General features: G+C 59.8%; 1 protein-coding gene across 7 annotated transcripts in view; it reads left to right on the top strand.

Annotated features, from left to right (window-relative positions):
• Positions 1-17178, top strand: part of HDAC7 (histone deacetylase 7) — a 102874-nt gene that overhangs the window by 66520 nt on the left and 19176 nt on the right. For 6 of the 7 annotated variants that reach the window (XM_075445616.1, XM_075445615.1, XM_075445610.1 and 3 more), the window contains exons 2-3: positions 14390-14586; positions 16222-16312. In XM_075445616.1, the coding sequence (XP_075301731.1) occupies positions 14390-14586; positions 16222-16312 (288 nt within the window). Of the gene's footprint in view, positions 1-7276; positions 7341-14389; positions 14587-16221; positions 16313-17178 lie in introns of those variants that run through there. The other variant, XM_075445613.1, reaches the window with a different exon arrangement.

Here is a 17178-nt window from a genome sequence, read left to right as displayed (position 1 = left end):
ACTGGATCCCAGCTCAGTTGGAATCACCCTGGGACAGCCAGAAGGGTCCAAATTCAAATCTCACGTGTGCTGGCATTGCGTCTGCCCTGGGCCAGCCCCAGGACTTAGCAGCACTGCTGATTTTTCCATAGGGGAGCAGAAAGCTTTAAGGATCCCTTTTGGCTTTTGTTTTTCTCTTTCCTTGTCCCAACGTGGACGGGGACACAGCTGTTTTGTCCTCCTTGAACAGCATCTGCCACGCGTGGTACCCATTACGTGCCGTTCTCAGGGATGAACCCTCCGTCACCCGCTTCGGAGCCGCCGAAGCTTCGGACAAAGCCCGGGGTTGGGGCCAGCCCGTGTAACCTGCCGGGAATACCGGGAGCTCCCGGATTTCGCTGCTGACAGGAGGTGTCTGGCGGTGCCAGGGCGATGGAGCAATTACTTGGCGGCCGTCGGAGCCAGCTCTTTGCGTTGGTGAAAAATGCGAATGGTCTGCAGGCTTGTGAAAGCGCCGCTCGGCCCCGGGGGGGTCAGGGCAACGACCTCCCCTGCGTCTCCTCGGCGGTTTGAGCCTTCCGGACGCTTGGGCCAACGCGTGTCCCGCTGCGTGTGGTGGCCGCGCTGCCGTGGGCTACGCGAGGGAGGAGAGGTTGCGTGGAAGGAGGAGGAGATGCGCAGCTCAGTTGTCTCCTTCCTCCTCCGTGGTTTTGTGGTTTCGGGGAGGCTCCACGCGTGGAGGATGCAGCAGAACAGCAATTCTTCAGCTTACAAACGCTGCTGGGGGAGCTGATGCACGAAAATATCACTTTAGGCCAGCACAGAAGTTTTTCCCCATTTTTTTAAAAGTAGGAGCAAGCTTTGTTACGGTCTGTCTTACCGCACGTTCCCGTTTGCAAAGCAGAGAGCGTCTTGCGTTCGCCCCCGGCAGCTGCCGTGGCGAAGGGAGTCGGAGCGGGCGGAGGGTGGCATCCTGGACCGGCCTCTCTGCTCCGCTGGGGCTTTTCCTTCCCCGACAAAGACCTCGGCGTTTCCACCTGCTGCTGCGTGGAGCCTGGGTGCCAGCCACCTGCCCGAGCCCACGCAAAGCCTCCCTGTTTATTTTGTCTAAAAGCAGTAATCCCCCAAAGCGGGGTCGGGGTGGCGGGGGATACCCACTCCGGCTTAATTGCATTTAATGAGTCTGATGGGGCTGGCTGCCAGCAGGCCGAGGGCTTTGCCAAGGTTCGGGCTTTGCCCGTGAGAACTGCAGGGGTGTGGTGCGGGGCCGCGCCTGGCTTCGCAACCGCTCCGAGAAAAGATCTGAGAGCTCCCGCCGCGCTTCGCCGCAGTCCTTGTGCCGCTCGCCCGATGCCATCGGCCCAGCCCGCGTTGCAGGGCGCAGCTCCACGGGCGCGTTGACCCCCAGGGACTCGGAGGAACACGATGACGTCTATAGGTGAGCGTGCCAGGCGGGGGGGAAATATCCCTTGCAGACATTACAGAATCACAGAATAGTAGGGGTTGGAAGGGACCTCTGTGGGTCACCCAGCCCAACCCCCTGCCCAAGCAGGGTCACCTACAGCAGGGTGCACAGGACCCCGTCCAGGCGGGTCTTGAATATCTCCAGAGAAGGAGACTCCACAACCTCCCTGGGCAGCCTGGGCCAGGGCTCCGTCACCCTCAGAGGGAAGAAGTTCTTCCTCATGTTCAGACGGAACTTCCTGTGCCTCAGTTTGTGCCCATTGCCCCTTGTCCTGTCGCTGGGCACCACTGAAAAGAGCTTGTCCCCATCCTCCTGACACCCACCCTGCAGATATTTGTAGGCATTTATAAGGTCCCCTCGCAGCCTTCTCTTCTTCAGGGCCTTATAAGGGTGGATTTGGATTTGGATTAGGTGCACCCTGAGCACCCTTTGGCCTGGAGCTGGGTCCGGTTCGGCTCCGCAGCGTGCACCCAGCCAGGTGCCATTGGTTGTTTGATGGTCAAGTGAGTTTTAGGGTCCTGGACGGGTGTGTGATTTTGCTGAGCTGACACCGGGTCTGATCTAAAGAGGTGCCGAGGGCTCAAACCCCAACGCATGCACTGATTCCTCGGTGTCTGAGGTTAACGCTGCTGCGCTGGGCTCACCGCGGCTTGGCTGGTTTGTTTATTTTCCTTCTTCCCCCTCGTGCTAGAGCAGCGCAGCGGCAGAATCGGCCCTGCTTTCTGGGTTAAAGACTCTGGGCAGTGTTGCTACATGAGCGCGGAGCGCACACACCCCACCGCACCCTCCGTCCCCGGAGCTTTGGCTGCCTCGGGGCACCCGCGTTCTGCAGCCGTCAGCCGGGAGCCGGCCTGCGTCCTCCTCCGAGGTTTCTCCCTGCCGACTGCTGTTTGCGCTTGCTTTTCTCCAGCTGCGTGTAGGACACCGGGTCCTCCTTGCATTTCTTCACCCCCAGTTCTCGCAGAGACCCAGAAATCCTGCCTGATGACTTGGCCGTCCTGGTTTTGCGTAGCTTTTGCAGCCTGGGTGGCATTCCCTGGCTTCAGCATCGTGGATCTCTTCCCAGCATCTCCCCCAGATGATTGCATGCACCAGTACTAACCCAGATTCACCCCCCAGGGTGGCTGTCACTGGTGTCCCCATGGTGTGACAGAAGGGCTTGTTGGATCTAGGCATGTTTCGGCCTCCTCTGCATCGAGGATTTGATGCCTGCTCCTTGCCCAGCTGCACAGATGCCAGCTTTGAGCCAAAGGCCACGCTTTCCTAGCTTCTTCCTGAGCACCCAGGTATGGGAGGCAGTGCCAGACGGCCCCACAGCGAAGGATGCCAGAAGTGTATTTGTGCAGGAAACTGAAAATATTGCAGCTTCCTTCCTCTGACATAAATAGCTCTCGCCCTAAGACCTGACTCTGCGCGCTGGTGATCACCGGCGCTGGCTGGAGGGGACGGTGACACGGGGCGGGCAGTGGTCGGGGACCACCTCGCGCTCTGCCCTGGCCTCGCAGGGCAAGGCTGGGTCTCCCCAGGGTTACAGAGCTCTCCTGAAAGTCTCCTTGCTGAAACGCCTCGCGGTCGGCGCCGGAGCAAGGCGTGGGGTGAGGGCCAGTTGTGCCCTTGCTGGTGGAGGCTGAGCAGTCTGTAGACCTGCACGGGGAATTTTGTTTGTGCCTCTTTCCCTGGGACGTATCTTACTCCGGTAGAGCTGGGGCTGCTGCTGTTGCTGCCAGCTCCTTGTTCTCCTGCTCTCTGCGTTGTATTGGGCCTGAGTTGTTGGGGGTTTTTTTTTAATTTTCTTTTCATGACTGAATCTGCCTTCCAGCCCAGCCTTGGACCTTGGCCAGCGTTTGCCAAAGGGATTTCCTTCTCTGCAGCACACAGAGAGGCTCCAATTAATGGGCAGGTCCCCTTGAGTAGTCACTTGCTGAGAGCGGGTATTGTGGGAGTCCAGGCTTTTTTGTCTCAGCACTTCCAGATCAAGCAAGACACCGCTTCGGAGCCCTGAGCCTTTCCCTGGGGAAACATGAGTCAAGCTGGGCTCTTGCTGCGTGGCATGCAGCAATTAAAAAAATAAATATGTAGGCTGAGCTGCAGCGCTGGTGACAGCAGCCCCAGCGCGGCGGTGACCCTTCGCAGGTGGCGTGCGGCGAGGCAGGTTGTAGGCTTGAGCCAAGTGGATGGAGGCTTTGCTCCGTGCCGAGGGGCCCCGTGCCGCAGCGGGATGCTCCCAAGGGCAGCTCCGTGCGTGCACGGGGTGATGGCAGCGAGGATCCCCCTGCGGCAGCCCCCGGACGGGCTGCGGGCAGCAGCGTGGTGCGGGGCAGAGGTGCTGAGGAGCCTGTCGGCGTGCTGTCCAAACCGGTTGGGAGTGCTCTCCTCTGCTTATGCAAACGGCTGGTGATTGAGGAGAGGTTCGTGTAATCGTTTGATCTCTCCTCTGCTTCCCTTGGCACGGAGGCTGCATCCTCTCGTGCTGATGTAATCAACCCCGGCGCGGGAAGGCGAAGCGTCCTGTGCCGGGAGGGTGCTCAGCGGCTTCCCGGGAGCGCTTGGCTGCGGCCGCAGGGCCGCCGCAGTTGGCATCTGCCTGCTCGGAGAACAGAGACCCGGAGGAGCTCATCTTGCCAGGACCGGTGCCAAAGCCTCTCTCCAAAGATCTGTGTTGGCCGTAGGGAGGGAGATGATGCTGAGGCTCTGGGCTGGACTGTTGCCTCTTGCCAGAAGCCTGGTCGAGGGAGAAGATGGGGCTGTTAGAAGACCCCTGGCTGCTCCAGTTCAGGCAGTTCAGGCAGTTCAGCTCTTTTCAGTGGTGCCCAGCGACAGGACAAGGGGCAATGGGCACAAACTGAGGCACAGGAAGTTCTGTCTGAACATGAGGAAGAACTTCTTCCCTCTGAGGGTGACGGAGCCCTGGCCCAGGCTGCCCAGGGAGGTTGTGGAGTCTCCTTCTCTGGAGATATTCAAGCCCCACCTGGACAAGATCCTGTGCAGCCTGCTCTGGGTGACCCTGCTTGGGCAGGGGGGTTGGACTGGGTGACCCACAGAGGTCCCTTCCAACCCCTACTATTCTGTGATTCTGTGATTCTGTGAGAGCGGGGCTGCTTGCTTGCCTGGGGCTGCTGCCCGTCACCCACATTGGTCTTTGCCTTGGCAGTATTGCAGCTTTCAGGAGCACAACGCAAACCCTCGCCCCTTCTCTGGGCTGCCCTTGGAGAGGCGATGGGCGGTGAGGATGCGTAGCAGCCCTCTCCGGGGTGCGTCCGCGGGGCTGGCGGGGCAGGAGCAGCGGCGGAGCTGGGCATCGGCCCGCTGCAGGGAAAGGCTTTGGCGGAGGACCGGGAGGAAGAGCGCTGCGTCTCCGTTGCGTGATCTGGGATAGCACGGGGCTACGCCGACCCGCTGCTGGAGGCTCGCGAGCAGGGGGTCACCGGCAGACCCCGTCCGGGCTGTGTGACCAGGTGTGGGTGGTCAGGGAGGGAGGAATCCAACGGGGTTGGGCTGTGCTATGGGGGATGTTTTCCTTCTTGGGATCCTTTCCTGGATCTGGGGAGTTTCCGCGAGCAGAAGCTGCCTACGCTGTTCTGGGGAGCATGAGGAGCCGCCAGGCAACCTTGGCTTTCCTTCAACAGAGCCCTTTGGTGATGAATTTCCCTCTGTTTCGGAGGAAATGGCGGTTGTTGCGAGGTTTCCTGGGGATACCTTGCACTCCTCCACGCAGCATCCTCCCCCAGGGCCTTGTGCTGCTGTTTGGGATGGGGTTTACAACCGGTGGGAGTGGGAGGCTGCAACTGCTAGCAGGAAATGACTGCCAGAGGTTTCCAGCTGTGCCAGAGCCGTGATGGGGATGGAGCCCACTCACCGTCCCTCCAGTCCCATGTCCCGGCTGTGGCTGCAGGAGATGAGCTCTTCAGTCCCACCTCGCACCTCCAGCTGCCCACGCTCAAATGGCGTGGCGCGGGGGCCCTATCCTTCTGTAAAGAACCTGGTAAAAACACTATTTACCCACTTCCTTGCTTTAGAGTGCACAAGCACCCGTGTGCCTGCCTGCGGAGGCACGGCTGACGGTGCCATGTGTCAGGGTGGGACCGAGGAACAGCCGGCAGGGACGGGGACTGCGAGCGGCTGTTTGTGAAACCGCAGCCACCACGTTGCCTGCCCGTGGCGTGATTCGATCCTGCCTCTGCCCAGCTCTTGCTGTGGCTTAGTACCTGTGTGTCCCTGTGGCCAAACGATCTCAAATTTAGAGTCGAAACCCATCGCCAGGTTTTGCTTCTGCACGTTCGTGGTTGGGTGCTTCGAAGGATTTGAAAACTCGTCGCTGGGAGAGGGGCAGCACCCATGGAGCTCAGCCCCTGGCATGTTTGCAAGTTGCTCCAGCTCCTCGGGGAGCGTGACGTGAGCGTGAAGGAAGTGGTTTGGTGGTTTCAGGAGCAGCTGCGGTGGAGTTTGGGTCTGGCGTTAAGGCCCGGGGCTTTGGGGTAACTCAGCGTGAGGCAGGCTTCCCTCGGGGTCCTCCAGACCAGCTTCACCCTGCGGGCAAAACGCTTTCGAGGCCGATCTGAACACGTGGATTTGAGGGCACGTGGAAAACCTGCCTTGAAACAGGCACCTAAACACACCTGCGTGGATCTGCTCGCCCCACCGACCGCTTCTGTGGGGCAGCCCAGGGCCCGCACTGCACCCGGGCCCGTGAGGAAGGGGCCCGCTGTTCAGGGAGAGCACAGCCGCCCATATTTCCACTGGGGATGCAGCTGGACCGCTTCCATCCGTACCTTATTTAGTCCTCAAGAGTTCACTGTACCTCTTCCTTCGGCAGTGGAGTCCTGCCCGCTGCTCCACACGCACGCGGCAGGAGCGTGCAGCGTGGCCCCGCACCGCGGGTGAACCCGAACAGCGTCGCTGTCGTTGGGGTGCGGGGCTGAACGCCGGGCAGCAAAAACAGCAGCAGATCCCGGGGGAAAGATTTCCTGCCCTCTGTTCCCGTAGCGCAGGCTGGCCTCGGTGCGCCGTGAGGGTTTTGGGTCCCGGAGTCATGAGTTTCAAAATGTAACTACGCGCGTTTGCGGGGAGATAATTCCAGGGAGGGCTATTAAATGTCTGACTCGAAGGTCACGAGCTGCAAGTAACCATCCAGGGTAATCAGGGGAAGTATCTCGCCCTGATCCGCTTCCCGAGGCCTGGTGTGGATCTCGTTTACAGGCTCGAACAAAGTATTCTTCTGATTTATGTGCTCTGAAATACCGAAATAATGTGCTTGCTCACAGGTGTACGTGCGTGGTCGGGGTGGTTTCAGGTGTGCTGCTTTTAATCCTGGTTCTTGACTTCGGTTGCGGAAAGGGTTTTGTGATGCACGTGCGACTTTTTGCCAAACTTCCATCATCGCCTGTCTCAAATATTTTCTGGAAACTTTGCAGAAGAAGGTTTGCAAAAATTGGAGTAGAAAAACCTGGTTTTACCCTTGTGGAAAAACTCTCCAGGGCTTTGCATAGAGAAGCATCGGCCTGTTCTTGTTTTGGAGCAGGAATTTGATGTCTGGTAGGGAGGAGAGGGATCCACCCACATCTGGCCAAGTCATAAAGCCCTCGAAACTCCCGGTTAACATGCTCCGTAAAGAGTTACCAGAATTTGGCAACCGACCGCTCCAAACATTCCATCTTCCCTGAGCATCATCTGTTCTCTTATGGCTGATGCGGGACGCTGCGACCGGCCTCTCTGCTCGGGGAGAGCGGCGACGGCGCAGGGCTTTCCCCGGAGCCACCGTCCCCGGAGCTGCGCGGTGGCTGCCCCGTGCTCCCCCAGCAGCCGCCCGGGAAGGCGAGCAAGGAGGAAGATGCCCCAAAGGCTCCGATTTCGTGGGGTCCTGCGAGGAAGCCCCCCGGGAATGCAGGAGCGGATGGAGGTAGGGCGAGCGGAGGGGTGTGTGGAGCACCGGCTTGGGGTCCCTGCTATCGCCCCGAGAGCTGCGAGACCCCACGGCAGTGCCTGTGTCCCCGCTCCTGGTGTAGCCGGGCAGAGGTACCGGGGTGATGCTGGCTTTAGAACGACTTTTTTGCTCGTCTTTGAGGGGAGCGTAGCGCTTGGGCCCATAATTAAAGCCAGCGTCTTGGTGCACACACCCCAGGAGCCGGGGGGAGGTTATGCGAGGTACCCCGACTCCGGGATTTCCTATTTCTCGACTTCTGGCTTTGTGATCTTAATGTTAGTTCAGCATAGTCCTTTTCGTGTGGTTTCTTATTGAAGTGTTTTTAATTTGAACGAATTCCCTCCAGCTAATTTTTGTTACTTGTGCGTGCCTCTAGAGAAGACCTTTTCCTTTTATTAAAGAGGAATGTTTTTAATCACACGCATTCTTCAACCCGGCTGAACTCTGAACCTTTCACAGCTAATTAACATAAGATGGGAAATGGTTTTTTTTTTTTTAAAAAAAAAACAACCCTGCCTTTAGCTGCTGCTCGGCCTCAGACAAAGCTCTTCGCCGTGTGCGATCGGCTCGCGGGCAGCGCTGGCACACGGCACGGCCGCGCCGCAAGCCCCGGCAGCCTGCCCGGGTGGCAGGCAGGGGTGCAGGGAAAGGCGTAGTCGAAGAGCTACTGGAGAGAGTCCAGCGGAGGGCTACGAGGATGAGGAGGGGACTGGAGCATCTTCCCTACGAGGAGAGGTTGAGGGAACTGGGCTTGTTCAGCCTGGAGAAGAGAAGGCTGCGAGGGGACCTTATAAATGCCTACAAATATCTGAAGGGTGGGTGTCAGGAGGATGGGGCCAAGCTCTTTTCAGTGGTGCCCAGTGACAGGACAAGGGGCAACGGGCACAAACTGGAGCAGAGGAAGCTCCAGCTGAACATGAGGAAGAACTTCTTCCCTCTGAGGGTGACAGAGCCCTGGAACAGGCTGCCCAGGGAGGCTGTGGAGTCTCCTTCTCTGGAGATATTCAAGACCCGCCTGGACAAGGTCCTGTGCAGCCTGCTGTAGGTGACCCTGCTTCAGCAGGGGGGTTGGACTAGATGACCCACAGAGGTCCCTTCCAACCCCTACTATTCTGTGGTTCTGTGATGTGACTGGCTTGCTCCGTCGTAATCTGCCTGCCCTCGTTTGTTTGCCTCTCGCTTTATTTCCCTCTTACATAAGTGCGGCTCTTTGCTGACGGCTGATCTTGCCTCTTCAGAAAAAAATCAGGAAATGCCAAAGCAAAGATTTCTGTGCTGGTTTTTTTTGGGGGGGGGGGGGGGGAATGGCTGTCTGTCTGAGAGCAAGCAGCGTGACCAGCGATTTCCCCTTCAGGGAGCGAGCGGCACCGGGTTACCACCGCCCGCCTGGGAAAGCGCCTGCCACCAGCTCTCCCCCTGGCCAAAAGCTTAGCAGGAGCTCAAGACCTGCTTGACTCTTTGCAAAGCGGGGAGCCCGTCGCCGTCGGCACTCGTGCTCCATGCCTCTCCCCACCTCGCCGGCGAGCGTGCCGGCCCTGGCAGCGCTCCGGCTGCTTTCCCCGCGCTGGAAAGTGCTGGTAACCCACGCCGGGCTGTGGAGCACGGAGCTGGCGTTCGTGCTCGTACCGCCGAAGGCTTCACAGAATCACAGAATAGTAGGGGTTGGAAGCGACCTCTGTGGGTCATCTAGTCCAACCCCCCTGCTGAAGCAGGGTCACCTACAGCAGGCTGCACAGGACCCCGTCCAGGCGGGGCTGGAATATCTCCAGAGAAGGAGATTCCACAGCCTCCCTGGGCAGCCTGGGCCAGGGCTCCGTCACCCTCAGAGGGAAGAAGTTCTTCATCATGTTCAGACGGAACTTCCTCTGCTTCAGTTTGTGCCCATTGCCCCTTGTCCTGTCGCTGGGCACCACTGAAAAGAGCTTGGCCCCATCCTCCTGACACCCACGCCCGAGCTGCTCTCGCTGTGTTCAATCTTGCTTTTTGGCGGAGGAAGAGTGGAGCTGCGGCGGCTGCTGCCCGCCCAGGCGCGGGGCGGTTTGGGCGGTGGGCTCCGCGGCAGCCCCGCTTCCCCGCGGTTTCCTCCCGGCGTGCTGGGGGACTGGAGCGTTTTCCTCTCGGTGACCCAGAAAAACAACAGCTCGGTGCCACAGCGAGGGGATGGCCCCGGGGCTGCTGCTTCGCGGCGGGGCCATGGGGTGGGAGCGGGGACAAGGCAACGAGTGATCCCCACGGCCACCTTCACCGAGAGAGGCTGATGCTGCCTCGCTTCGCGCCTCAGATACCCCCTGGGTTGTCTGAGCTGAGCAGATAAGCTTTGCAATTAATGATTATTCAGCAGAATCACAGAATCACAGAATAGTGGGGGTTGGAAGGGACCTCTGTGGGTCATCTAGTCCAACCCTCCTGCCGAAGCAGGGTCACCTACAGTAGGCTGCACAGGACCTTGTCCAGGTGGGTCTTGAATATCTCCAGAGAAGGAGACTCCACAACCTCCCTGGGCAGCCTGGGCCAGGGCTCCGTCACCCTCAGAGGGAAGAAGTTCTTCCTCGTGTTCAGACGGAACTTCCTGTGCCTCAGTTTGTGCCCATTGCCCCTTGTCCTGTCACTGGGCACCACTGAAAAGAGCTTGGCCCCATCCTCCTGACCCCCACCCTTCAGATATTTGTAGGCATTTATAAGGTCCCCTCGCAGCCTTCTCTTCTCCAGGCTGAACAAGCCCAGCTCCCTCAGCCTCTCCTCGTAGGGGAGATGCTCCAGTCCCCTCACCAAGCAGTCACCCTCAGAAGCAGGGCGGAGAGGGAGAAGGCATCGTATCTTTGCAAAGAGGCTGAGTTTTGCTGTGTTTTAATGTGGTGTTTTTGGTTTGGTTTTTTTTTTTGCAAAGCCATTTGCTGCCCTGGTCCCACCGCGCTGGTGACACGGTGGCTGCCGAGCCCCTGCCAGCCCCGGCGCTCGTGTGAAGACGAGCCCAGCGCCAGCCTTCCCGTGCGAATGTTCTTGCGAACTAAAAATAATCCCCAAAAATGTTGGCAGCTGGTCGGGCAGCGGGGAGAGGAGCCTGTCCCAGAAACCTTCCGCCTCTTCCCTGGGTCGGTGCTCCCAGCTCGCTGCTCCGTGCCCCAGCACTCGGGCCATGCGGGTGCGGAGGGAAGGGTGATGGATTCGGCTCCCTGAGGGTGCACGGGGCCAGCGGAGCATCCCGGTCGCAGCCCGTGCGTCCCAGCCCCTCCGTGGCCGCGTCTCGTGCTGCTGGTGGCTTACAAGGCTCTGCTAGACCTGGGCTGGGTTGGGGAAGGGGGTAGACCCCCCAGGAACTGTCGTGGGGCCGTGCTTTTGGCCTTCTTCGGGTGAGGGGAAGAGGAGGAGCTGCTTGCCTGGCTGCCTGCCCCCTGAATCATGTGTGAGCATCGGAGGCTGCCGGGGAGGGGAGTTGTTTACTGTAACTCTTGGCGGAGGTCCCGGCATGAAACCCCAAATGAATTCAAGCTGCAGCAGGAGGTCACAGTTGAAACAAACAGCTCCCAGGGCAGGAAGGGCTTTGCAATGGGGTCCGGAGCTGCTGGAGCAGGAGGGATGCAGGGCATCCCTGGGGAGCCCCCACGCTCAGGTGCCACGCGCCGGAGGGGTCCCGGCGTGGGGACAGTGGCCGAGGCTCCTGCCCAGGGGCTGGGCTGTGCTCCCAGTGCTGCTGCGCCCGGCTGGTCCTCATCCCTCGCCTCCCTGGCACTCGGCGAGTGAAGCATCGTGCTTCTAAGCTCTGGAAAAGCGCCCTGAGTTTGGTGGCTTTAGCCCACGCTGGCCGGGTGTGAAGCTGTAACGTCGGGGCTTTGCGCAGGCCGGGACGCCCGCATTGCCCCGGGACACTTCATCCCCGTCCGTGCTCCCATGGTACCTTTTTTTCACCCCCTTTTCCCTCTCTCCCACCTCCTGAACAACCCCAGGTTGCCAAAATGTCCCCCCAGCCGAGCAGGGCCCGGCGTAGCGGGGTGCTCCCTGTGCCGTGGGTGTGCGGAACTGGGGGGCCCGTGGCAGGAGGAGGGTCCGTGCGGGCTCCGCCGGCGGCTCTTCCCTGGCTCTGGTGCCTGTTGGCCGTGGGGATGCTCGACAGCGTTTTTCCTGGCTCGGGCTGAGCGGTGAGGAGTTGTTTTTCTGGCTGCTGGCCGCTGGCCTGCCCCGTCCTCCCTCTCCCCCGGCACACGCGTTCCCTCCCACTTCTCCTCTTCCGCTGCTTCGGAGTTTGTTTTTTAAAAAGACTAAAAACAAATGAGGTAGAGAGATTCCCAGAGACCCCGCCAGCGCCTTCCCCCTCGGCTCTGTGCCACCGTCCCCCTCCATCCCCGGAGGTGCCTGTAACAATCCCTCCTGCGCCTGGGGTTGCCCCCAAGACCTTCGCACCCATTTTTGCCCCGGGGAGGTGGCCACGCCAAGCCCAAGGTCTGGCCATTGGGAGCTCCCCATGGGCATTTTTACCATTGCAAGCAGAGGAAAGCTGTGACAGCTCTTCTCTGGATGCCACCAGCTCCGAGGATGGAGGCTGTGGCTCGGTGGCCTGGTCCCTTCCTCCTCGTGCCCCTGCTTTCCCCTCCACACGATGCTTCTGCGTGTAAGCAGCCCTTCTCGGTGTCTCGACGGCTGTGGTCCCCCGGGCAGTCCCACTGTGTTTCCCAGCTCCTGCCCCTTCGTGTTCCACAGCAGGACAGTGACATTTGGCTGGAGGGGACCGAGGGATGGCTGAGCTTCAGCAAGTTCCTGCAGATAGACAGCATCACGTGGCGGGGGTTTGGCTCGGCTGGGAGCTGTCAAAAGTCCCCGTTTCCCATCCTGAGATTTGCTCGTTACAGTCTGTTCTTGTCTGGCTGCCAGCAGCCCGGCACGTCGGGTAGCACTACGCACGCCGTGCCGCTGCCTCCCTCCAGCCTTCCTCCCGCCGAGCATCCCCGAGGGGCTCAGCCAGCACCCGTCTCTCCAGCACCCTCCTCCTCCTCCTCACTGGGAGGTTGGAACACACGTGGGCTGAGAAGCCGGAGGTGACAGCCCAACTTATCGCTTGCATCCTTCAAGATCGCTGATGTTTAGCAGGCTCCGAGGTCCTCTGGGGCTGGCTGAAGCTGGGAGGGTTCTGGAGCAGCAGGCAGGTGCGACCTCCCCGGGTGCTGGTGCTGGCACCGTGCTGCGGGGAGACGGGACCCAGCGCTGCAGTCTCCGGGGCAGCGCTGGGAGGACCCGTCAGGAGGACAGCAGCCTTTTTGGGAGCCTTGGCTTCTTGCAGGTGTTGAAGAGCACGCAGAGAGAAGAGTTGGGGTCTTCTTGCTTAGGGAAACTTCTACTTGGGCTCTTGTTAGCTTGTAAAAGTGCAGCTGAAACGTGCTCATCTGGCCGTGCCTGGTCCTCAGAGCGGGCTGTGGGGCTCATCCTGCCCGGCTCGTGGCATCGCGCCGTGTCCAGCCCCGAGGCCTCGGTGACAAGAGGGCAGAGGAGTTCAGCGGCTTTCGGGCTGCGGCTGTTCATCTTCCTCAACCTCCGTATCACAGTGGGGCAGGCAGGGTGCAGCAATTAGAGCCAATTAGCCAGAGACAAATTAAATCCCTGGCAGTTATCAGCGAGATGGAGAGAGAACGGGGAAAACCCTGCGATGGGCGTTGTTGGAACGTCAGGTCCTTCTCTGACATGGGCTGAGGTCGGGGACGTTTCTGTCCTGGAGAATTGAGCTGGGGCCGAGAAGCGTTTGCCCCTTGACCAGAGGGAATTTTTCCTGCCTGGGCCACGCAGGAAAGCCAGCGCTGGCCCCGTTTCAGCAGGGCCGTGCACCCCGACGTCTGCTCAGATGCCTGCCTGCGGTTATGAATAGTCCCGGTGCCCTCCTTGGGTGACCACGCTCGTGCTCCTTTGCCCTGCAGGGAGGCATGGGCCAGGGCAGGAGTTCTGCCAGTTTTTCACGCTGGAAGAGCTGTGTAAATCACAGAATCGCTCAGAATCACAGAATGGTTGGGGTTGGGAGGGACCTTGGTGGATCGTCTGTGCTGCATGATGGGGCAGGAGCCTGCAGAGATTTCTCCTGCAGTACTGCAGTCAGCAGCACAAGCTCCCTGATGCCGTTGAGGCTGAGGTTTGAACAGCACAGGGTGTGGCTCTCTATCTATAAAATAACGTTTGCATTTGTTTTTCTTTTTAATTGAAACTGCTATTGGAAAGCAATTAGCTCTCAGGCTGCGGCAGCCTTGGCCTTGCATCCTGCAGCAGCATCCCCCTTGCAACCTCTTCCAATGCCGAATTTCCTGCCCACCTGCCTGTTGCCAGCTTCCCCCGTGCCGAAGCGCAGAGCTGCGGTGGGCTGCCTTGCACCGGGCTGCGTTTGGTTGGTGGGACACCACGGGGCTTGCCCCTGTGTCCTTTCAGTTGCCGTCGTGCTCGCTCGTCCCCTTTCTGCCCGCGCTTGGCTGGCTCCTGGCCGTGCTGTCTGGAGCATCCCTCTGCCGCCGGCTGCAGAGATGCAGGAGGAGCCGTGCAGCTGCGGGCATCCGCGTGGCTGGGGGGCTTTCCTGCAGGTTTGGCTTCTGTTTGCACGTGCAGGATAAATTAAGCAAGGCTTTTAGGAGCTGGTTGGTGAAAGTCCCCTGCTGCAGCGGGTGCTCCCACGCTCTGTGTAATGGGGACTGTTTAGGGTGTTCCCGTGGGGATGGGGGGTTCGCCACGCGGGGAGGCTGTGCGTCCAGGCAGGGCAGGAGGGTCTTAAGCCTGCAAAGTGATTGTCAGCCATGACGTCGGGGAGAGATGCCTGCAGCACCTTGGAGACTCTCCAAGGGTGTATGATTTACAGGATTTTTTTTGCCCAGGTGGTGGAGGAAGCTCTTGCAGGCAGTAGACGGTGCGTGGCAAGCCCTTCTCCGTGGCAGGACGCGTTCCTCGCAGTGCCCATCCGTGCACTGAGCTGTGCCTAGGCCTCATCGTGATGCTTTCCCTACCTAATGGGGTGGTCTGAGCTGGACAGGGACTGAGCTGTGCCCCGCTTTGTGTCTCGACAGCTGCTGTGAACCCGTGCACCTCCCCACGGGTGCCCCAGGCCGCCCCGATGGACCTGCGGATCGGGCAGCGCGTCGTCAAGCCCGGCTCTGACACCACTTTGCTGGCCCTGAAGCACACGCAGCAGCTGCAGCACCAGCTCTTCCTCGCCAGCCTGCACCAGCAGCAAGTGGAGCAGCTCGCCCACCAGCACGTGAGGGTAGGGACACCCTGGGGTGCAGGGTTGGGGGACCTGCGCCCGCTTTCAGTAGCGTTTGGGTGAGGACCGGGCGCTTTGAAGAATTAATTTTGCCCCCAGCACGTAGCTCATGGTGCTGTGCGTGTCTGCCAGCAGTGCCCTGCGTCAGGGCTGGCTTTGCCTGAGCTCGTGTCTCTGGCAGGGATTAAGAGGAAGAGGCTGGAAATCCCAGTGCCAAAAGAGCCTTCCCAGGTGAATTCCTTCTCTCCTCTGAGCTGGAGAGTCTGTAGTGCTTTTTAGCCAACCCAGAGACCTCGCTGACGCAAGGAGGCCGGTTAGGGAGTCAGGTGGGGGGGTTTCGTGTCTTACTTTCAGGCCAAGTCTCCATCCTGCCAAGGCCAGCGGGAGGGCTGGGGCCTCCTGGGATGTGCGAAGCGGGGAAATGTTTTCAGCCGCATACCATGTGTGCTGAGCGAGGAGCCAGAGCGACTGGACAGGATGCCTGGTGTCTGTGATCTGCCACTCCGCTTGGCCACTGCTGTTTCTCTGCCCTGAAGGCACAGCTTACTCACTTTACAAGCTCATTTGCTTTTCTGGGAAGCCTTCACTGAAATTCTCTAGTGTCACCCAGAATAGCACCCCTGCCTCGGCTGCCAGACCCTGCATTGTCACAAAAATCACAGTAAGGTTTAGTTTGGATGGTTCCTCTGGAGGCCCCCGCTGAGAGCAGGGCCAGCTTCAGAGGCAGGGCAGGTTGTGGAGGACCACGTCCAGGCGAGCTGTGACCATCTCGAAGCACAGAGATCATCCCCTGCCTGTCCCGGTCACAGGGCTGCACCGTGCTCAGGGCAGGAATCGGCCCAGTGTGTCCAGTTGGGATTTCTGTCATGGCACATCTGTCCTGTTGCTGCTCATCCTTTTGCTGCGCTCCTCCTCGGAGGCTCCATCTGCTCCGTAACCCGCCTTGGGTGGCGGAAGATGCAGCTGTACACGTCCCATCTGCTCTGCCTCTGAGCCCCAGCCCCGCTCTCGGTGGCTGGCACGGGCTCACTGGTCCCAGTAACCTTATCTGGAAGCTCTGGGGGAGTCACGCTGAGGTTTTCTGGGAGATGCTGAGCATCATCTGGGTCCATGCAAGGAGAGTTCAAGGTGCTGCTGCTGCCACAGCTGTTGGGTCCTCTGAGGCATTTGTGCTTTCTGACCTCCCTGTGAGATGGGATCATCTCTGAAAACCTCAGCTCCAGGAAACACCAAGATCCAACCATATAAGACCAGTATAATGGGATTTTTTTCCTTTTTTCCTCTTTTTAGTCGACCATGATTTTTGTTTTTGTTGTATTACAACGTGCCCTAGCTACAGATATGTCAAAACACCATGAAAGGCAGCAAGTTGAAACAGAGTGGTTTGAATTTTGTGATGTCCCTGGGGAGAGTGTCTCTAGAGACAAAGATGCGTCCGGTTGGCTGTGGTGAAACAACACATTCTTGTCGGCCAGGGCTACCCATCAGGTTTCCAAAAATGACATAACGGACCGTTTCAGACGTGCTCCATCACCGTGTAGTCATGCGTTGTGCTTGGGGAGGGGGTAAGAGGGCTTTGGTCTGCGTTGGGCGAGGCTGGGGTCTCCTGGTGCTGATGTCCCTCTCCTCTCGCAGGTGACCATGGAGTCCCCGCACCGCGAAGCCGAGCCTGGGCAGCAGGAGCAGGAGCTGCGGCAGATCCTCAATAAGGACAAGAGCAAGCGAAGTAAGAGCCTCCAAGTGTCTGCCGGCACGCGACACCGAGCACCAGCATCTCTGTCCCGACACCAGGGAACTCAGCTCACAGAGGGAGTGAGAGCAGAGTGGGTTTTAGAAGGGGGCTCAGCAGGCGGTTCTGCCCTGATCCAGACCAAGCTCTGCCTTTTCTTGGTCTAAAGGCGTGGGACAGCGTCCACGCCACTGAGCATCTCTGTCCTGTGCATCAGACTGAGCCTGCCCGGGGCTGAGAGAACAGCTTAGTGTCCGTGGGGAAGCCTGGTCCTCCTGAGCAGCAAGCAGCGATCCCGGCCAGTTGCACTTAGCAGCTGGCAAGAGATTTTTTTGGGGTCTCCCTGGCCTGGCTGGTGTTTGTCCTTCATGTCCTTCCAGGCGGTCGCAGCAGATCTCAGTGCTGATTTTGCCTTGTGCTGTACGGTGCTCCCCAAAGCTGACGGTGCTGTGACTGCCCGGTGGACTGGGCAGGGCGTGAAGTCGCCTCTTGGACTTGCCAGCCCCAGGCTGGAGCCCCAGTTACAGTGGGGAGGGGATGGTGGGGCCCCCAGTCCTGGGCAGAAATGTTTGCAGGCGCCGTCGGGCTGCGATCTCCCTGCGCCATCTACTGCCAGGCGCTGCGGGGAGCTCGCAGGGAGCTCGCTCCGAGTTCTTGGGTGCGCAGAGCCCTGCGTCACCACCCCAAGACGCAGCCACAGCCTCCATCAGCTGCTCCGTGCTGGTCCCAGTGTCCGTGAGCCTGCTGCCCACCCGCCCGTCCAGTCTGAGGTCTGCCGGGAGGGTGGTGTTTTCCCGTGCCGTCACGTGGAGCGCGGGCTGCTCCGCTGCGGTTCACGGCGCTGGTGGGGCTCACGGCCATGC

This window comes from Opisthocomus hoazin, chromosome 32 (assembly GCF_030867145.1).
Source record: "Opisthocomus hoazin isolate bOpiHoa1 chromosome 32, bOpiHoa1.hap1, whole genome shotgun sequence".
Classification (NCBI taxonomy): Eukaryota; Metazoa; Chordata; class Aves; order Opisthocomiformes; family Opisthocomidae; genus Opisthocomus; species Opisthocomus hoazin.
Note: the sequence above shows the minus strand (reverse complement) of the source record. Positions and strands in the feature narration are given on the sequence as shown.